Source organism: Macaca fascicularis, chromosome 8 (genome assembly GCF_037993035.2).
Source record: "Macaca fascicularis isolate 582-1 chromosome 8, T2T-MFA8v1.1".
NCBI lineage: Eukaryota > Metazoa > Chordata > Mammalia > Primates > Cercopithecidae > Macaca > Macaca fascicularis.
The window spans coordinates 63904158-63927089 of NC_088382.1; the positions used below are offsets into that span (position 1 = coordinate 63904158).

The following is a 22932-nucleotide window of genomic DNA, read 5'->3' on the forward strand; positions in this document are numbered from 1 at the left end:
TGTAGTCTTTAGCTTCTCTGTAACATTCACAATAGCTTTCTGGATGGAAGCGATGGGTGGAATGGATCAGCAAGACACAGAAACCAGGAGTAAAAAGAAATATGAACCAGAGTTTGGGTAGGGTAATGGTGAGGCCTGCGGCAGGGTTCCCAGCACAGCAAGATTCTGTGCAGGACCACAAAGTTAGAAGTGAAACCGAGGTGGCTGGAGGTGGTGGCTCACGCCTGTAATCCCAGCATTTTGGGAGGCCAAGATGGGCGGATCACCTGAGGTCGGGAGTAAAAATACAAAATTAGCCGGGCATGGTGGCACATGCCTGTAATCCCAGCTACTCAGGAGGCTGAGGGAGGAGAATTGCTTGAACCCGGGAGGCAGAAGTTGCGGTGAGCTGAGATCGCGCCATTGCACTCCAGCCTGGGCAACAAGAGCGAAACTCGGTCTCAAAAAAAAAGAAATTAAAACGAAGTAAGATGTTCAAGGTCAGTGTCTAAAGCAGGAAACAGCTAGATTACTAAGGAGTAATCTAGTAGCACTGTGTTCTGACAAAGATGTTACTAACGGAGGCCCTGTGGGAGCCATGATCTACCCAGCCATACTGCCCAAAGGAAAAATATTTCAAGAGCCAAGGTTTATTAAAGCAAAAGTAGGCCGGGCTCAGTGGCTCACACTTGTAATCTCAGCACTTCGGGAGGCTTAGGCAGGAGCCTCGCTTGAGCCCAGGAGTTCGGTACATAATGAGATCCCACCTCTACGAAAAGAATTTTTTTCGTTCCTGCTACTTGGGAAACTTGGACAGGAGGCTTGCTTGAGCTCAGGAGGTTGAAGCTGCAGTGAGCCGTGTTCACACCACTGTACTGCAGCCTGGGCAACAGAGTGAGATCCTGTCTCAAAAAACAAAGAAGAAAATGGATTTGGGATTTGGGTCTCCTCCAGGAGAATTTGTCCTCTCAAATTTTCTTATATTATGGTCTAACTCTTTCAAGGCCCTAAACTATCCGTTGATGGTAGGATCCTGCTTCTTAGGGTCTTTGAAGAAGGCTTTTAATTTATGTATTTTTGGATTCTTGGTTCTCCTTCATCAGGAGCTCATCTATGATTCCATATCTTTCTGGAACAGGAACTTGAGTCTTAGGCCTTAAGAGATAAAAGATTTTTTTGTTGGTTTTTTTGTTTTGTTTTGTTTTGTTTTGTTTTGAGACGGAGTCTCGCTCAGTCGCCCAGGCTGGAGTGCGGTGGCGCGATCTCGGCTCACTGCAAGCTCCGCCTCCCGGGTTCCTGCCATTCTCCTGCCTCAGCCTCCCGAGTAGCCGGGACTACAGGCGCCGCCACCACGCCCGGCTAGTTTTTTGTATTTTTAGTAGAGACGGGGTTTCACCGTGTTAGCCAGGATGGTCTCGATCTCCTGACTTTGTGATCCGCCCACCTCGGCCTCCCAAAGTGCTGGGATTACAGGCGTGAGCCACCGCGCCCGGCAAGATTTTTTTTTAAACACAATACTTGGTGTTTCATTGTATTCCCAATGCGTAATTTAATAATGGCTATTTTCAGGATTTGGGCACTATAGGGAAAATAAATAACTATTAATGGAATCTGGCTACCAAATGTGTTCACCAGAAAATAAGAAATAACTACTCTGGGTTGGACACGGTGGCTCACACCTCTAATCCCAGCACTTAGGGAGGCTGAGACAGGTGGATCACTTGAGGTCAGGAATTCGACACCAGCCTGGCCACCATGGTGAAACCCCATCTCTACTAAAAATACAAAAACTAGCCAAGCGTGGTGGTGGGCGCCTGTAATCCCAGCTGCTCTGGGAGGCTGAGGCAGGAGAATTGCTTGAACCCAAGAGGCGGAGGTTACAGTGAGCTGAGGTCGCATCACTGCACTCCAGCCTGGGTGACAGAGCAAGACTCCATCTCAAAAAAAAAAAAAAAGTAAGAAAGAACCTCTCTGAGATAATTAGTTAGGTTAAAATTTTTTTAAAAACTACTTACTGGTTTCAATTCCAAAATACTAAAAGATTGTGATCAAAACTAAGAGTTTGCCTTGGCTTTTAGTTGCATTTTGAAAATCCTCTTAAATGTCGAGTTCCTAGGAATTTGGAAAAGCCTTGTTTGAGGATTGTCTCTTGGTTGAGATCTGAAATGTTTAATAAGCTATCAACCTGTATTCTTCCCATTTCCTCAGGATGCTTTTTTTGTTTTTGGGGGCGTTTTTTTGAGACAAGGTCTCACTCGGTCACCCAGGCTAGAGTGCAGTGGTGGAATCACAGCTCACTGCAGCCTCAACCTCCTGGGCTCAAACAATCCTCTCACCTCAGCCCACCGACCGAATAACTGGGACTACAGGCGCGTGCCACCACACCCAGCTAATTTTTATATTTTTGTGTAGAGATGGGGTTTCTCCATGTTGCCCAGGCTGGTCTCAAATTCCTGAGCTCAAGCCATCCGCCTACCTCATCCTCCTAAAGTGCTGGGATTACAGGCATGAGGCACCGTGTCCAGCCTTCAGGCTGCTTTTGAAATCCCATACATGTTAGCATATGAGGTTGCTAACAATGATTTCACATTCTTCTAAGTTCTGAGCCCTAGGACCGTCAGGTGAAGGCAGCCAGTACCTGGGGGATGATGTGTGTGACTTACATGGTCATCCCAAAGGACAGTAAAATGATGCCCAGCATTCTCTGCCAAAGACAGACTAAAAAAGGAGAAGAACGCTGTCAAAAGGCATTGATTCCACGTTAGTTAGAAAGGACAAATGGAAATGACATGTGCACAGAGTTCTCCCACAGATATGATGAAGGCAAAGGAGAAGATGTATGAAGCTGGTTTGGCTAATTAGATCCTATATACTGATGTCTGAAAAGACTAGTGGAATTAACATATACATTGATGGCATATTTTTACAATCTTGTAAATAGGTAGCATTTATTTCAGTGGTATAATAAAAGAATAATTATCTTTTAGACCTGAGAAGAGTTTGCTTAGTAAGGTAAGGGTGGCTCAGCATCAATAAATGCATTAATTCACTTCATTAACTATTCAAAGGAGGAAATTGATAATGCTCATCTAAATAGATTTTTTAAATCTAAAAGAATTCAACATATTAAAAACTTTATTAAGGAAATTTTCAACTACACATATGTAGAGAGGATGGTATAACAAACCCTGTGTCAGTCAACTTCAACAATTACCAAATCAACATTTGCTTCTTTTTAATATTCGTGTTTTACTAACACTTTTAGTTCCCCTCAGGCTCTTGCATTTCTCCACAGACAGCAGGGTATGCTATAAATGATCACTCCCACCACCAAACACTCCAACATTTAGGAAGGTAGTGAAAGCCATTCCCTTTAGAATTTTTTGTACAGAGAGGTGAGAGATTGTTAGTAAACTTTTCCAGGAATAGCATATATTTTGTACACTTCTCGAATCTTTAAATGATTTCAAATGTCAAAATTATAGTACAGTAAACATGAATACAGTCTTAGTAATAGTCTCTTCTAATTTCATCTGATGAAAGACTTTCATGTTCGTCTGGGCACGGTGACTCACACCTGTAATCCCAACACTTTGGGAGGCTGAGGCAGGAAGATCACCTGAGGTCGGGAGTTCAAGACCAGCCTGACCAACATGGAGAAACCCCATCTCTACTAAAAATACAAAATTAGCCGGGCGTGGTGGCACATGCCTGTAATCCCAGCTACTTGGGAGGCCAAGGCAGGAGAATTGCTTGAACCCGGGAGGTGGAGGTTGCGGTGAGCTGAGATCGTACCATTGCACTCTAGCCTGGGCAACAAGAGCAAAACTCCACCTCAAAAAAAAAAAAAAAAAAAAAGATTTTCATGTTCAAAAGAAGACAATGTCTTATATATCTAATCTTTTCAGCAACCATCAAAAAGGTCTAAGTCCATCAATAGGTGAATGGAGAAACAAATAGTGGTACATCCATACAGTGGAATCCTGCTCAGGAATAAAAAGGAATGATCTATTGATATATGCAACAATCTCAAAACAGTTGTGCTACATGAAGGAAACCAGACCGAAAAAAAGATGTTCCCTTTATATAAAAATCAAGAAAATGCAAATTAATGGATATAGAGAGAAAGCAGATCTATGAGTACCAAAGGCAGAGGCATAAGAGGGAAGGAACAAAAGAGAAATTCTCAAGAGGCAGAGTTTTGAGAAAACTTTTGAGGGTGAGGATGTGTTCACCATCTTGATTGTGATGATGGCTTCCCAGGTATACATGTCAAAACTTATCAAATTATATACCTTAAACATGTGCAGTTTATTGGATGTCTGTTAGACCTCAATGAAGTTGTTTTTAAAAATGTATACAAGTCCAGAGCTCTCCAGTCTCAAAAGTTTTTCTTAAATGTATAAGAACAGGCCGGGCGCAGTGGCTCATGCCTGTAATCCCAGCACTTTGGGAGACTGAGGTGGGCAGATCACCTAAAGTTAGGAGCTCAAGATCAGCCTGGCTCCCATCTCTACTAAAAATACAAAAATTGGCTGGGCGTGGTGGCGGGTGCCTGTAATTCCAGCTACTCGGGAGGCTGAGGCAGGAGAATTGCTTGAACCCAAAAGGTGGAGGTTGCATTGAGCCAAGATCGCACCATTGCACTCCAGCCTGGGTGACAAGAGCAAAACTACGTATCAAAAAAAAAAAAAAAAAAAAAAAAGCATAATAACAGACTTTGATAGAATTTACCTTTGACTTAACGGCTATATTTGGTCCTCAGAAACTTTATGATGTTCTCTAAGAGTTAGCTCACTCAGTCATTAAAATTCTTCCAGATATTTACAAACAGATAGGTGTGTATAAACAAATAAAATATGTTAGCTTATGACATAGGGCTAGAGAGTTAAAATTTAAAAAAAGGTTTTTAATGTTAATAAGTTAGCACAACTTATTTTATACCACATAAATAGTGAAAGAAAGCCTGCTTAACTTGAAATGTTATCTTCCAGAAACCTCCAACACATAGCACACTTGTCAGCAAAACACTAACAGTCTGCTCATTAAAGAACGTCTTGGGCCGGGCGCGGTGGCTCAAGCCTGTAATCCCAGCACTTTGGGAGGCCGAGACGGGTGGATCACGAGGTCAGGAGATCGAGACCATCCTGGCTAACACGGTGAAACCCCGTCTCTACTAAGAAATACAAAAAATAGCCGGGCGAGGTGGCAGCGCCTGTAGTCCCAGCTACTCGGGAGGCTGAGGCCGGAGAATGGCGTGAACCCAGGAGGCGGAGCTTGCAGTGAGCTGAGATCCGGCCACTGCACTCCAGCCTGGGCTACAGAGCGAGACTCCGTCTCAAAAAAAAAAAAAAGAACGTCTTGAAGAAGACAAAGGTGCCTAGTACTCTTGCTACTTTTCAGTATTTACTCAACTTCCTGGCCAATGAAATAAGACCAGGGTAAGAACAGATACCTTAAAAAGGTACAGGAAGCAAAGAGACTAGTGTGATTATGTAGAGACAGTATGATCATCTAATTAAAGAATCAACAGAAAAATTACTGGAACTATAAGAGAATTCAATATAGTATTCTTAGCCTTCCTATATGCCAGAATATCCATTTAGAAAACACAGTTGGGTATCAGGGGAAGATATCGTTTATGACAGCAGCAAAAATTGGCCTACAAAATATTCAGGAGCAAACCTATCAAAAATGTGCAAGACCTGTTTGAAGAGACCCTTGCCGCACACGGAAGAGGGAATTTAAGTGAACAGATACTTCATGGACTGATTGGGAAGACCCAGTGTGGCCAAGATGTTGGAACAGGACTCTCCTGAGACCTTGGGACAGCACCATGTCACCGTCCTTCCTACTTCTGGAAATTAATTAGGATATGGTTTTTTGTTTATTTTTTGTTTTTTTTTTTGAGACAGAGTCTCACTATCACTGAGGCTGGAGTGCAGTGGCACGATCTTGACTCACTGCAACCTCTGCCTCCTGGGTTCAAGTGATGCTCCTGCCTCTGCCTCCGAAATAGCTGAGATTACAGGTGTGTGCCACCACACCCAGCTAATTTTTTTTTTGTATTTTAGGTAGAGACAGGGTTTCACCATGTTGGCCAGGCTGGTCTCGAACTCCTGACCTCAAGTGATCTGCCTGCCTTGGCCTCCCAAGGCATATGTTTTTTTAATGAGGCAAGTTGCATCAATATCTCATAGAAAATAATAGCTACCTGGAGCATCTTTTGTTCAAAACATCTTGGTTTGGAGATTGTGCTGGCTTGTCCTGCGGCCTCAGTGCCCTGAATTGAGTGAATGAAGTGAAACCATGGTTAGGCTGTCTCCTCCACAGGTGACGTGAAGAGGTTATCCCTGGAGTCACTTCAGCCCAGAGTTTCTGCCTTCGAAGCTGTCTCCCTGTGGTACCCATAAAGCATGACTGTGGCTGACCACGTGTCTCTGCCTCCACCTTTAGGCTAAGTGAGCCACACCAGTTCAGTAACCCCAGCAGAGCACTGTGGGTGGTCTCTGAGTATGTTGGGAGCATCGTTTTCACAGTGGATGAAAGAAGAAAGAACAGTAAAGCCCTTTGATGGGTCTTTCTTGTGGTCCTGAAACTTACATGTGAGACTAATTAAGGCCAGGCGCGGTGGCTTATGCTGGTAATCCCAGCACTTTGAGAGGCCAGTGTCGGCAGATCACGAGGTCAGGAGTTCGAGACCAGCCTGGCTAATATGGTGAAACCCCATCTCTCCTAAAAATACAAAAATTAGCTGGGCATGGTGGTGGGCACCTGTAATCCCTGCTACTCGGGAGGCTGAGGCAGGAAAATCGTTTGAACCTGAGAGGCAGAGTTTGCAGTGAGCCAAGATTGTGCCATTGCACGCCAGCCTGGGCAACAAGAGTGAAACTCCGTCTCAAAAACAAAAGAAATACCTGTGGCTGGCAAACTGGCTGAATAGGAATAGCTCTGGTCTGTAGCTCCCAGTGAGATCAACACAGAAGGTGGGTGATTTCTGCATTTCCAACTGAGGTATCTGGCTCATCTCATTGGGACTGGTTAGACACTGGGTGCAGCCCACGGAGGGCAAGCAGAAGCAGCGTGGGGCGTTGCCTCCCCTGGGAAGTGCAAGGGGTCCGGGAACTCTATCAAATTATAAGAGAATTCAATATAGTATTCTTAGCCTTCCTATATGCCAGAATATCTATTTAGAAAACATAGTTGGGTACCCAGGGAAGCCGTAAGAAACTGTGCCTTGAGGGACAGAGCACTCCAACCCAGATAGTACACTTTTCCCACAGTCTTTGCAACCCACAGACCAGAAGATTTCCTCTAGTGCCTACACCACCAGGGTCCTGGGTTTCCAGCACAAAACTGGGTGGCCGTTTGGGCAGACACCGAACTAACTGCAGGAGTTGTTTTTCATACCCCAGTGGTGCCTGGAACACCAGTGAGACAGAACCATTTACACCCCTGAAAAGGGGACTGAAGCCAGGGAGCCAAGAGGTCTAGCTCAGTGAATCCCACCCCCACGGAGCCCAGCAAGCTAAGATCCAATGGCTCAAAATTCTTGCTGCCAGCACAGAAGTCTGAAGTCAACCTGGGACGCTTGAGCTTGGTAGGGGGAGGGGTGTCCACCATTACTGAGGCTTGAGTAGGTGGTTTTCCCCTCACAGTGTAAACAAAGCCGCCAGGAAGTCTAAACTAGGCGGAGCACACTGCAGCTCAGCAAAGCCACTGCAGCCAGATTGCCTCTCTAGATTCCCCCTCTCTGGGCAGGGAATCTCTGAAAGAAAGGTAGCAGCCTCCGTCAGGGGCTCCCACCTCCCTGGGACAAAGCACCTCGGGGAAGGGGCAACTGTGGGAGCAGCTTCAGCAGACTTACTGCCTGGCGGCTCTGAAGAGAGCAACAGATCTCCCACACAGTGCTTGAGCTCTGCTAAGGGACAGACCACCTCCTCAAATGGGTCCCTGACCCCCGTGCTTCCTGACTGGGAGACACCTCCCAGCAGGGGTCGATGGACACCTCATACAGGAGAGCTCCAACTGGCATCTGGCGGGTGCCCCTCTGGGACGAACCTTCCAGAGAAAGGAATAGGCAGCAATCTTGGCTCTTCTGCAGCCTTTGCTGGTGATACCCTGGCAAACAGCGTCTGGTGTGGACTTCCAACAAACTCCAGCAGACCTGCAGCAGAGGGGCCTGTTAGAAAGAAAACTAACAAACAGAAAGGAATAGCATCAACATCAACAAAAAGGACGTCCACACAGAACCCCCATCCAAAGATCACCAATATCAAAGATCAAAGATAGATAAATCCATGAAGATGAGGAAAAAACAGCGCAAAAAGGCTGAAAATTCCAAAAACCAGAATGCCTCTTCTATTCCAAAGGATCGCAACTCCTCGCCAGCAAGGGAAGAAAACAGGACAGAGAATGAATTTAACGAATTGACAGAAGTAGGCTTTAGAAGGTGGGTAATAACAAACTCCTTGGAGCTAAAGGAGCATGTTCTAACCCAATGAAAGGAAGCTAAGAACCTTGAGAAAAGGTTAGAGGAATTGCTAACTAGAATAACCATTGTAGAGAAGAACATAAATGACCTGATGGAGCTAAAAAACACAGCACAAGAACTTTGTGAAGCATACACAAGTGTCAATAGCCAAATTGATCAAGCAAAAGAAAGGATATCAGAGATTGGAGATCAACTTAATGAAATAAAGTGTGAAGACAAGATTAGAGAAAAAAGAATGAAAAGGAATGAACAAAGCCTCCAAGAAATATGGGACTATGTGAAAAGACCAAACCTATATTTTATTGGTGTACCTGAAAGTGATGGGGAGAATGGAACTGAGTTGGAAAACACTCTGCAGGATATTATCCAGGAGAACTTCCCCAACCCAGCAAGACAGGCCAACATTCAAATTCAGGAAGTACAGAGAACACCACAAAGATACTCCTCAAGAAGAGCAAGCCAAGACACATAATCATCAGATTCACCAAGGTTGAAATGAAGGAAAAAATGTTAAGGGCAGCCAGAGAGAAAGGTCAGGTTACCCACAAAGGGAAGCCCATCAGACTAACAGCGGATCTCTCTGCAGAAACCCTACAAGCCAGAAGAGAGTGGAGTCCAATATTCAACTTTTTTTTTGAGATGGAGTTTTACTCTGTTGCCCAGGCTGGAGTGCAGTGGCATGATCTCGGCTCACTGCAAGCTCCACCTTCCGGGTTCATGCCATTCTCCTGCCTCAGCCTCCCGAGTAGCTGGGACTACAGGCGCCCGCCACCACGCCCAGCTAATTTTTTGTATCTTTCAGTATAGACGGGGATTCACTGTGTTAGCCAGGATGGTCTTGATCTCCTGACCTCGTGATCCACCTGCTTCAGCCTCCCAAAGTGCTGGGATTACAGGCATGAGCCACCATTTCTGGCCAACATTCTTAAAGAAAAGAATTTTCAACCCAGAATTTTATATCCAGCCAAACTATGCTTCATAAGCGAAGGAGAAATAAAATCCTTTACAGACAAGCAAATGCTGAGAGATTTTGTCACTACCCTGCCCTACAAGAGCTCCTGAAGGAAGCACTGAACATGGAAAGGAAAAACCAGCACCAGCCACTGCAAAAACATACCAAATTGTAAAGGCCATCAACACTATGAAGAAATTGCATCAACTAATGGACAAAATAACCAGCTAGCATCATAATGACAGGATCAAATTCACACAAAACAATATTAAACCTAAATGTAAACAAGCTAAATGCCCCAATTAAAAGATACAGACTGGCAAATTGGATAAAGGTCAAGACCCATCGGTGTGCTATATTCAGGAGACCCATCTCAAGTGCAGAGACACACGTAGGCTCAAAATAAAGGCATGGAGGAATATTTACCAAGCAAATGGAAAGCGAAAAGAAGCAAGGGTTGCAATCCTAGTCTCTGATAAAACAGACTTTAAGCCAACAATGATCAAAAAAGACAAAGAAGGCCATTACATAATGGTAAAGGGATCAATGCAACAAGATGAGGTAACTATCCTAAACATATATGCACCCAATACAGAAGCACCCAGATTCATAAATCAAGTTCTTAGAGACCTACAAAGAGACTTAGACTCCTACACAATAATAGTGGGAGATTTTAACACCCCACTGTCAATATTAGACAGATCAATGAGACAGAAAATTAACAAGGATATTCAGGACTTGAACTCAGCTCTGGTCCAAGTGGACTTAATACACATCTACAGAACTCTCCATCTCAAATCAACACAATATACATTCTTCTCAGCACCACATGGCACTTATTCTAAAATTGACCACATAATTGAAAATAAAACACTCCTCAGCAAATGCAAGAGAATGGAAATCATAATAAACAGTCTCTCAGACCACAGTGCAATCAAATTAGAACTCAGGAATAAGAAACTCACTCAAAACTACACAACTGCATGGAAACTGAACAACCTGCTCCTGAATGACTACTGGGTAAATAACGAAATTAAGGCAGAAATAAATAAGTTCTTTGAAACCAATAAGAACAAAGACACAACATACCAGAATCTCTGGGACACAGTTAAAGCACTGTTTAGGGAGAAATTTATAGCACTAAATGCCCAAAGGAGAAAGCAGGAAAGATCTAGAATGGACACCCTAACATCACAATTAAAAGAACTAGAGAAGCGAGAGCAAACAAATTCAAAAGCTAGCAGAAGACAACAGATAACTAAGATCAGAGCAGAACTGAAGGAGTTACAGACACCAAAAAATCCTTCAAAGAAATCAATGAATCAAGGAGCTGGTTTCTGAAAAGATCAACGAAATAGACCACTATCCAGATGAATAAAGAAGAAAAGAGAGAAGAATCAAATAGACACAATAAAAAAATTATAAAGCCAACAACACCACTGATCCCACAGAAATATAAACTACCCTCAGAGAATATTATAAACACCTCTACACAAATAAACTAGAAAATCTAGAATAAATGGGTAAATTCCTGGACACGTACACCCTCCCAAGACTAAACCAGGAAGAAGTCGAATCCCTGAATAGGCCAATAACAAGTTCTGAAATTGAGGCAGTAATTAGTAGCCTACCAACCAAAAAAAAGCCCAGGACCATATGGATTCACAGCCGAATTCTACCAGAGGTACAAAGAGGAGCTGGTACCATTCCAAACAATAGAAACAATAGAAAAAGAGGAACTTGATTCCAGTATCATCCTGATACCAAAACCTGGCAGAGACACAACAAAAAAAGAATATTTCAGGCCAATATTCCTGATGAACATTAATGCGAACATCCTCAATAAAATACTGGCAAACCAAATCCAGCAGCACATCAAAAAGCTTATCCACCACCATCAAGTCAGCTTCATCCCTAGGATGCAAGGCTGGTTCAATATATGCAAATCAATAAACACAATCCATCACATAAACAGAACCAATGACAAAAACCACATAATTATCTCAATAGATGCAGAAAAGGCCTTCGATAAAATTCAACACCCCTTCATGCTAAAAACTCTCAATAAACTAGGTATTGATGGAATGTATCTCAAAATAATAAGAGCTATTTATGACGAACCCACAGTCAATATCATATTGAATGGGCAAAAGCTGGAGGCATTCCCTTTGAAAACTGGCACAAGACAAGGGTGCCTTCTCTCATCACTCCTGTTCAACATAGTATTGGAAGTTCTGGCCAGGGCAATCAAGCAAGAGAAAGAAATAGATGGTATTCAAATAGGAAGAGAGAGAGTCAAATTGTCTCTGTTTGCAGATGACATGATTGTATATTTAGAAAACCTCATCGTCGGCCGGGCGCAGTGGCTCAAGCCTGTAATCCCAGCACTTTGGGAGGCCGAGACGGGCGGATCACGAGGTCAGGAGATCGAGACCATCCTGGCTAACACGGTGAAACCCCGTCTCTACTAAAAAATACAAAAAAACTAGCCGGGCGAGGTGGCGGGCGCCTGTAGTCCCAGCTACTCGGGAGGCTGAGGCAGGAGAACGGCGTAAACCCGGGAGGCGGAGCTTGCAGTGAGCCGAGATCGCGCCACTGCACTCCAGCCTGGGTGACAGAGCCAGACTCCGTCTCAAAAAAAAAAAAAAAAAAAGCCGGGCGCGGTGGCTCAAGCCTGTAATCCCAGCACTTTGGGAGGCCGAGGCGGGCGGATCACGAGGTCAGGAGATCGAGACCATCCTGGCTAACACGGTGAAACCCCGTCTCTACTAAAAATACAAAAAGAAATTAGCCGGGCGTGGTGGCGGGCGCCTGTAGTCCCAGCTACTCCGGAGGCTGAGGCAGGAGAATGGCGTGAACCCGGGAGGCGGAGCTTGCAGTGAGCCGAGATCGCGCCACTGCACTCCAGTCTGGGCGACAGAGCGAGACTCCGTCTCAAAAAAGAAAACCTCATCGTCTCAGCCCAAAATCTCCTTAAGCTGATAAGCAATTTCAGCAAAGTCTCAGGATACAAAATGTGCAAAAATCACAAGCATTCCTATACAGCAATAATAGACATACAGAGAGCCAAATCATGACTGAACTCCCATTCACAATTGCTACAAAGAGAATAAAATACTAGGAATACAACTTACAAGGGATGTGAAGGACCTCTTCAAGGAGAACTACAAACCACTGCTCAAGGAAATAAGAGAGGACACAAACAAATGGAAAAACATTCCATGCTCACGGACAGGAAGAATCAATATCCTGAAAATGGCCATACTGCCCTAAGTAATTTATAGATTCAATGCTGTCTCCATCAAGCTACCATTGACTTTCTTCACGGAATTGGAAAAACTACTTTAAATTTCATATGGAACCAAAATGGAGTTTGTATAGCCAAGACAATCCTAAGCAAAAAGAACGAAGCTGGAGGCATCATGCTACCTGACTTTAAACTATACTACGATGCTACAATAACCAAAACAACGTGGTACTGGTACCAAAACAGATATATAGACCAATGGAACAGAACAGAGGCTTCAGAAATAACGCCACACATCTACAACCATCTGATCTTTGACAAACCTGACAAAAACAAGGAATGGGGAAAGGATTCCCTATTTAATAAATGGTGTTGGGAAAACTGGCTACCATATGCAGAAAACTGAAATCGGACCCCTTCCTTACACCTTATACACAAATTAACTCAAGATGGATTAAAGACTTAAACATAAGACCTAAAACCATAAAAACCCTAGAAGAAAACCTAGGCAATACCATTAAGGACATACTCATGGGCAAAGACTTCATGACTAAAACACCAAAAGCAATGGCAACAAAAGCAAAAATTGACACATGGGATCTAATTAAAACAAAGGACTTCTGCACAGCAAAAGAAACTACCATCAGAGTGAACAGGCAACCTACAGAATGGGAGAAAATTTTTGCAATCTATCCATCTGATAAAAGGCTAATTATCCAGAATCTATAAGGAACTTAAATTTACAAGAAAAAAACAACCCCATCAAAAAGTGGGCAAAGGATATGAATAGACACTTCTCAAAATAAGACATTTATGCAGCCAACAAACATATGAAAAAAAGTTCTTCATCACTGGTCATTAGAGAAATGCAAATCAAAACCACAATGAGATACCATCTCACACCAGTTAGAATCGCAATCATTAAAAAGTCAGGAAACAACAGGTGCTGGAGAGGATGTGAAGAAATAGGAACACTTTTATACTGTTGGTGGGAGTGTGAATTAGTTCAACCATTATGGAAGACAGTGTGGCGATTCCTCAAGGATCTAGAACCAGAAATACCATTTGACCCAGCAATCCTATTACTGAGTATATACCCAAAGGATTAGAAATCATTCTACTATAAAGACACATGCACGTGTATGTTTATTGCAGCACTGTTCACAATAGCAAAGACTTAGAACCAACCCAAATGCCCATCAATGATAGACTGGATAAAGAAAATGTGGCACATATACACCGTGGAATACTATGCAGTCATAAAAAAGGATGAGTTCATGTCCTTTGCAGGAACATGGATGAAGCTAGAAATCATCATTCTCAGCAAACTAACACAAGAACAGAAAACCAAACACCACATGTTCTCACTCATAAGTGGGAGTTGAACAATGAGAACACATGGACACAGGGAGGGGAACATCACACACTGGGGCCTATCTGGGGGTGGGGGGCTAGGGGAGAGATAGCATTAGGAGAAATACCTAATGTAGATGACGGGTTGATGGATGCAGCAAACCACCATGGCACGTGTATACCTATGTAACAAACCTGCACATTCTGCACATGTATCCCAGAACTTAAAGTATAATTTAAAAAATAAAAATAAATAAAATAATTAGAACAAAGTCCAGTAGTATGGAGGATTAGGTAATAATCAATAGGAACAGACAAATCTAATGTTGAAATAGAATAATAGATCCAGAAATTAATTCCAAAGTCCTACCTATGGTTCTTTAATGTGTGTGTCCTTGATATTAGCTTGCAATTAGCTCCATCAAGTGATAGTATCCAACGTATAATGGGCTTAGCAATTTCTTGCTTCTCTTGCTGCTTCTATATCTCTCTTCTTTCACAGTCTTGGAGTCCCCAACAACAGGGCAGAGGCTGAAGGGCACAGATCTTTTGTGTCGTATGGCTTGGCCTCCACTGAAGTAGGTGAGGGTGACCGTCCCTGATGGCAAGACAGGTCTGGGCAGGCCACAGTCTGGCTCTCCTGCCTGGCTTCCTGGGAATAATTGAGCAATTGCTCTATACCAGGCAGGGTTCTGAATGCTTCCGCATCCCAATTTCGATCACTTCTGCAAGGTGACGCAGCTAGGAAAGATGTGACTCGGGCCACTCTGGCCTCCAGGACTCCTCTTCTGACCTCTCCTCAGTCGCTGTATTAGCCGGGCCGCCCTTCCCATGTTGACCTCCTCCCATATTTGCGTGTTGGCCTCACGGGCAGCGTCATGAAGCTGCCACCATGCCTGCCCCCCTTTGGTTCAGGCCACAGGGATGCCTGGAGCTGGGAGCGGCCCTGCATAGCACTGCCTGCGGAGTCTTCAGTGCGTGTGCGTTTCTGTCTCCTTTACTGAACTGTGAGCGCCTCAGGCGGGGCCTTCCATCTGCCAGTTTATCCCTGGAATGTATCTCAGTGCTTGGCAGAGGATAAGCATTACATGTTGGATACATTAATTGATCCTAAGATTCTAAGCACTAAATTTTACGAGAAGTAGCAAAAATGACCTGAATATAGTCGCACTGTATCTGTTCAATGATCCAGACAGCTGACTCCCTGGGCTTACGCCTTCATAACGCTGGAACCCCCTCCCGCTTTGTTCCTCTCCCTCTTGCAGCCGATGGGATCAGAGCGGATGGAGATGCGGAAGCGGCAGATGCCCCTGGCCCAGGACGCACCAGGCGCCGCCCCAGGCCAGCCAGGAGCGGGGAGTCGCGGGTCCAACGCATGCTGCTTCTGCTGGTGCTGCTGTTGTAGCTGCTCATGGTAAGGTTTCAGACTTTTTAATTAATGTGCCCCTGACTGGGAAGTGTAATGTGCTCCTGACTGGGAAGTGGCACCTGTGAATAGTGGTGGTAGCTTACGGTTAATTCAGTAAGTGTTTTTTAAGCAGCTACTATATGCCTGACACAGAGGGACACCCCAGAAATAACAACAGGCTACATCTGACTACCTCTTAAGGGGCTTATGCTCAGATCCCTCAAATCAGGCCACCGTGTGTTAAACAACTAAAGAACAACCTCCGGCGGTTCACGATTGACTATCAACATTTGGGCAGAAATGGTTAGAAAGAATTGAACTAGGGGCTCTCCTGGGGTAATGAAGGCTTAGGATCTAAGATGGGTCTTAAAGGTTAGGACGATGAAGTAAAGGGAGCCTGGATTTTACCTTCTGCTGCTTCCATTTCATAAATTTTGTTTTGTAATAAAGAGAAATGTCAAAATATGTGTTTCAAATAGAGACAAATATTAAAATATATGCTAACTTACTGGGTAGAGAAAGACACACAGACAGTCATTGCTTTAAAAACGATGTAAAACATCCGTGACCCTTTGAGTAGCTGTTAAAGGTCTGGAGAAAAGGGATAATTTACACCTAAAAATCATGGGAACTTTAAGTTACATCTTTGGAATCTTGGATATGAAAAGTGCTTAGTGCCAGCCAAATCTGTGAACCATTTTCGGCAATCAAATCATCCTAAATTTATGTAGGCTTGGCAATAAGTTAGACCAAGACCTCACTGTCCTGTGGAAAAGAAGAAAAACTGATATTGGACTGATCACGGACCGCGAAATGGAACTAACAGAACTGATCCCCGGGAAGGAGATTGGAGGCTGAAAATGAAATGCCCGGGGAAGTTTGGTGGCTCCTGCCCAACTCAGGCTACTATTCATTTCCAAGAAGTTCCAATCTGGTGGAAGGGACACAGCAGTAGAACATCCACCAGGGGGATCCCGATACTGATGGTCTCTTCATTCCCACAGCAAGAGGAAACATGTGGCCGGGGCTGACAGCTAGGCAGTGTCAAGGTGAGACTTCAGCCCTGGTAGGACTCTGGACAGCTCTGCAGGAAGCCAGAGGAGAGGCGCTGGTGGTGGGCAGAGGAGATGCGTGGGTGTCCAGGGCCTGCCCTAGAGGAGGAAGACACTAGTGGTGGCCAGACTGCGTTTAGGGGCCTATATTCTCAATCTGCCAGTAGGTCTCAGTGCAGAAACGAGACGATCCTCCTAGAGATGTGCAGGATGTCCGAGTGCAGGTGAGACTCCAGCTGATGTTCAAACCTTCCCCTCCTTTCTCTGCTGCCTCGTGCGCAGGGTGTGGGAGGCGGCTGACATGCTGACCTGAACAGCATATTGTCCCGGGATAGTGTAAGGCTAGAGGGCGGGGCACGTCCCAGAGCAGGCTCCTCCTACAGGTAACAAGTAGGACAAATAAAATAATCTGTACCTAGACACTATCATCACCACCATAGCCAACACTTCTGTAGCACTTAGGTGTGTGTAGAAGAGACAATAGAGCAATGTCTTCAAAGTGCTGGAGAAAAGTAACTGAAAACTAAGTCAAACCATAATTCAAGAGTGTGGGTAAAATAAGACATTCTCAGACATACGAAGGCCAACCAAGTTTACTGCCTGCAAACCTAAAAGAACTGAAGAAAGGGCCTAGTTCAGAGGGATAAAAGGGAACCCAGAGGAAAGACCCAGGAAACAAGTAACAGTTGTAGCTACAACGGGGTCAAATATTGATATAAAATGTGGCACTGAATTTTGTGTTAAAAAAGTGTGAAACCAAAGCTGTAAACAGTCTCATGTCAATGACAGAGAAATCAAATAATTCAGACTTTCTTAGAAAAAATTGTTATAAGAAAATTTTCTTTCAAAAGCAATGTTATTCATAATTAGTCCAAAAATACACCCTATCGTTTTAACATCAGTGAAAGACAATAAATCTAGAAAACCTTACCAACACGTGACAAAAGTGGCATCAGCAAAGGAGAAAATGAACTATTCAGTAAATAGCAGGATACTTGGTGTTTGGGTACCAACTCATCCCCACTGATAGGATTTTCTCAGTTTTAGCACTGAAAAGTCCCACAGCCCAGAAAACCTGAAAACGCTAGGCAAACCAGGAAAATTGGTCATCCTGCTTGGTATCCAAATATATAAAAATATATTTATATTCCTACATAGCACCATGTACAAAAATCAATTCCCACCTTTAAAAAAAGATCAGCTGGGTGCGGTGGCTCACGCCTGTAATCCCAGCACTTTGGGAGGCCGACGCAGGAGGATCACAAGGCAGGCCGATCAAGAGATCAAGACCACCCCGGACAACATGGTGAAACCCCGTTTCTACTAAAAATACAACAATTAGTCAGGCACGGTGGCAGGCACCTGTAATCCCAGCTACTCGGGAAGCTGAGGCAGGAGAATTACTTGAACCCAGGGGGCGGAGGTTGCAGTGAGCCAAGATTACGCCACTGCACTCCAGCCTGGGCAGCAGTGAGACTCCATCTCAAAAAAAAAAGAAAAAAAAAAAGGGAATGAGTGACCCAGCACTTTGGGAAGCCGAGGTGGGCGGATCACCTGAGGTCAGGAGTTCAGGACCAGCCTGGTTAACATGGTGAAACCCCGTCTGTACTAAAAAAAAATACAAAAAATTAGCCAGGCATGGTGGTGCATGCTTGTAATCCCAGCTACTTGGGAAGCTGAGGTGGGAGAATCACTTGAACCCAGGAGATGGAGGCTGCAATGAGCTGAGATTGCACCATTGCACTCCAGCCTGGGCAATAAGAGCGAAACTCTGTATCGGAAAAAAAAAAAAAAAAGAATGAAGCCTTGACACCGCCAAAATATAGCATGAACTGTGAAAACATTATGCTAAGTGAAAGAAACTAGATATGAAAGACCACATATTTTATTATTCCACTTACATGAAACGTCCAGAATAGGTAAATTCAAAGAGACAGAAAGTAGATTAGCAGTTGCCTATGAGTAAGGAAGATGGAGTTACTGCTAATGTGTAGAGTTCTTTCTGGGGATGATGAAATGTTCCAACATCATGGCAATAGTTATACCACTCTGTAAATATACTAAAAGCCATGGAATTATACGGTTCAATTTGGCAACTTGTATAGTATGCAAATCATATCTTTTTTTTTTTTTTTTTTGCAGTGGAATCTTGCTCTGTCACCCAGGCTGGAGCGCAGTGGTGCGATCTCGGCTCACTGCAACTTAAGCCTCCCGGGTTCCAGCGATTCTCCTGCCTCAACCTCACAAGTAGCTGGGATTACAGGTGCACACCACCACGCCCAGCTAATTTTTGTATTTTTAGTAGAGATGGGGTTTCTCCATGTTGGCCAGACAGGTCTCGAACTCCTGACCCCAGGTGATCTGCCCGCCTCAGCCTTCCAAAGTGCTGGGATTACAGGTGTGAGCCATCAGGCCAGCCACATTATATCCTAATAAAGCTATTCTTAAAATATGTTTAACAAAAGATACTAAAAATAAAACGAAAAGATAAAACATACTCAGATAAGATAGTTACAGTGCAATTAACAAGTAATTCATATCTAGGATAAATAACATTAAAATACATTAATAAATAAGAACCAAAAGAGTCAGCAAATGAAATGGAACAGAAAATAATCTGCTTGTATTTCCTACCAACAAGGATCAGAAAAATGAAAGTTAAATATACACCCTTTTAAAACCTATACCCTGGCAGATCACCTGAGCCCAGGAGCTCGAGAACAGCCTGGGCAACATGGTGAAACACCGTCTTTACAAAAAGCACAAAAATTGGCTGGGCATGGTGGCTCACACCTGTAATCTCAGTACTTTGGGAGGCCAAGGCAGGTGGATCACCTGAGGTCGGGAATTGGAAACCAGCCTTACCAACATGGAGAACCTCATCTCTACTAAAAATACAAAATTAACCAGGCATGGTGGGCACATGCCCATAATCCCAGCTACTCAGGAGGCTGAGGCAGGAGAATCGCTTGAACCTGGGAGGCAGAGGTTTCGGTGAGCCGAGATCGCACCATTGCGCTTCAGCCTAGGCAAACAAGAGCAAAACTCCATCTCAAAAAAATAAATAAATAAAACACAAAAATTAGCCAGGCATGGTGGCGCACACCTGTAGTCCCAGCTACTCAGGAGGCTGAGGTGGGAGGATCGCTGGAGCCCAGGGAGGTTGAGGCTGCAGTGAATTATATTGTGCCATTGCACTCCATTGTGTGTAAAAGAGTGAGACTCTGTCTGAAAAAGAAAAAAAGAAAGAAAAGGAAAACCTATACCCTGGAAAAACTTCTCAGACCCCTGCAATAAAAGGAGACATGTATGAGAGGATTCACTACAGCATTCATCTGAGTGAGAAAAATTGAAAATGGTTCTAAAGGGCATAGACAGGAGAATGGATGAATATACTGTGGTATAGTTATACAATCCACTACCATACAGCATTTAAATTCATATACTAGAAAAATAAAACTAAACAAATAAATAGGTTAGGCGTGGTGGCTCACGCCTCTAATCCCAGCACTTTGGGAGGCCAAGGCAGAAAGATTGCTTGAGCCCAGGAGTTCGAGACTAGCTGAGGCAACATAGCAAGACCATGTCTCCACTGAAAAAAAAAAAGTGAGCCAGGCATGGTGGCATGTGCCTGTAGTCCCAGCTACTCTAGAAGCTGAGGCGGAAGGATCACTTGAACCCAGTTCAAGGCTGCAGTGAGCTATGATCATGCTACTGCACTTCAGCCTGGGCAACAGAGTGAGACCTTGTCTCAGAAATAAATAAATTCATATGCTAGAGGGACAAAAAACAAATTACAAAGCAATATATGTTACATAATTACATTTATACTATGTTTAAAAATACATTTATGAATATAATATAGTAGCATAACTATGAATTGGAATGGTAAACAGTAAGTTAAAAATGGTGGCTCTCTCTAGGGTAAAGAGAGGAAGAAATGAGATGGGAAAAGTACAGAGCAAACTTCAACTGTTAAGTAGTGAATTTCCTTTTTTTTTTTTACCACACTTTTGAGATTTATCCATATTAATATACATAGTCAAGTCAATTTTCGAGAAAGGTAAATGGCAATTTGTTTTCTAAGTACTTGTGAATCTTTCTCAACATTTTGCTCTAAGGCCTTCCGGTATTTAGTGTTATAAGGGAAGGCATGCTGATTCTTGTTTTCTTGAATATAAAGGTTTTTTTCCTTTCTAGTAAGTTTTCTCTTTATCACTCAAAATTTTACCCAAATGTATCTGGCCGTGGGTCCTCTTTTACTGAAAATTCCTAAAACACAGCAAGCTACTATAGACATCATCTAGTTCTGCTGTAATAATAGCAGTGGACCAAGGTAAAGAAAACTTCACAAAAAAAAATTCTTCTCGTTTTCAAAAACACATTGTCTCTTTAAAACATTCTTTTTTTTTTTTTTTTTTTTTTGAGACGGAGTCTCACTCTGTCGCCCAGGCTGGAGTGCAGTGGCCAGATCTCAGCTCACTACAAGCTCCGCCTCCCGGGTTTTTACGCCATTCTCCTGCCTCAGCCTCCCAAGTAGCTGGGACTACAGGCGCCGCCACCTCGCCCGGCTAGTTTTTTGTATTTTTTTTAGTAGAGACGGGGTTTCACCGGGTTAGCCAGGATGGTCTCGATCTCCTGACCTCGTGATCCGCCCGTCTCGGCCTCCCAAAGTGCTGGGATTACAGGCTTGAGCCACCGCGCCCGGCTTCTTTAAAACATTCTTACTTGAAATGAGGCAAAAAGTATATCAAAGCTTAAATAAGTTTGCATTATTTAGTTTGCAGTAGAGCTTCTGGTTCTCTGAGGACTCTCCTGTCAAACTCATCTCTTTTCTTCTCTGTTTTTTCATACCCACTGAGCAGTAATGTGTTCTGCTTACAAAAGAAGCCTTGGAAGTCATGCAGACAGCGTACCACTCAGATGCCTCTCAAGTTTTTTTTGGTTGGATTTTTTTTTAAAGAAGCCATTATTTACTGAAACTTTTTAGCCCTGACATCATGAAAGAAGGAAGTCAAAAGGGTTCCTGCATTTCTAATGATTTTGCCTTTAAAGAAAAACAGAGCTACACACACACACGCACACACATACACACACTGAAAATTTATAAAACAGATGTGCTAAAAACAGACTGAAAAACTTTTATAAAATAAAGTGTTAAGAAAAGATATAATAAAGAATATAGAAAATACAGCAGCAACAAGATAAAGAAAATCCCAGTTGTCAGTGATAACATCCATTTTTAAGTTGATAGGATGCTAGGAGCATTCCTGCTAAAATCATAAATAAGGTGAAATGTCCACAATCTCTACTACTATTTAACAATGTATTTGGCCGGGTGTGATGGCTTACGCCTGTAATCCCAACACTTTGGAAGGCCGAGGTGGGCAGATCACAAGGTCAGGAATTCGAGACCAGCCTGACCAACATGGTGAAACCCCATCTCTACTAAAAATACAAAAATTAGCCGGGCGTGGTGGCGTGCACCTGTAATCCCAGCTACTCAGGAGGCTGAGGGAAGAGAATTGCTTGAACCCAGGAGGCGGAGGTTGTAGTGAGCTGAAATCACGCCACTGCACTCCAGCCTGGGCAACAGAGCAAGACCCTGTCTCAAAAAAAAAATGTATTTTAGGTGTTAGCTAATTAGACAAGAAAAACAATTAGAGGCCTGAGAATTGGAAATAAAAAGGTAAAATTCTTCCTGTTTGCAGATGAAATCCCAAGAGAATTATAGCTGTAACTGATACAAATACAGAAGAATTCAGAAATAGGAAGGATATAAAATTATCATTAAAGTAATATTCTTTAGGCCTCAGATCTTAAAGAACACTTCCATTTCAATAATAAAATGCAAATAAATCAATTTAGAAATAGTCAAAAGATCTGAATATGCATCTCTCCAAAGAAGAGGTACACAGAGCTAGTAAATGCATGAAAAGATGTTCCACATCAGTAGTCATTAGCAAAATGCAAATCAAAACCACAATGAAATACCACTTCACACCCACTTACGAAGCTAGAATAAAAAAGACAACAGTAACTGTTGGCAAGGACATGGAGAAATTAGATCCCTCAAATATTACCATGTGAAATGGTGCAATTGCTTTGTAAAATAGTTTGGGAGTTCCTCAAAATGATAAATCTCAAGTTACCATATGACTCAGCAGTTCTACTCCGAGGTTTTTACTTAAGGAATAAGAAACACAAATATATGTTTGCACGTACTTGCACAGGAATGTGCATAGCAGCATGATTCATGCAGCCAAAATGTGGAAACAACTCGAATGTCTATCTGCTGATGAATGGATAAACGAAATGTGATGTGTCTATCCAAACAATGAGATGTTATTCAACTGGAAAAAGAAACGAAGTGCCGATACATGCTACGGCATGGGTTAAGTGCAAAAACATTATGCCAAGTGAAAGGAGACAGCCAGCAAAGATCAC

At 43.2% G+C, this 22932-nt stretch overlaps 1 protein-coding gene across 10 annotated transcripts in view; it reads left to right on the forward strand.

The window, feature by feature from the left end:
• The window catches only part of RGS20 (regulator of G protein signaling 20), a 109457-nt gene that overhangs the window by 76921 nt on the left and 9604 nt on the right, over positions 1-22932 (forward strand). For all 10 annotated transcript variants that reach the window (XM_045398255.3, XM_045398256.2, XM_073998815.1 and 7 more), the window contains one exon: positions 15291-15439. In XM_045398255.3, coding sequence (XP_045254190.1) covers positions 15291-15439 — 149 coding nt within the window. The remainder of the gene's footprint in view (positions 1-15290; positions 15440-22932) is intronic.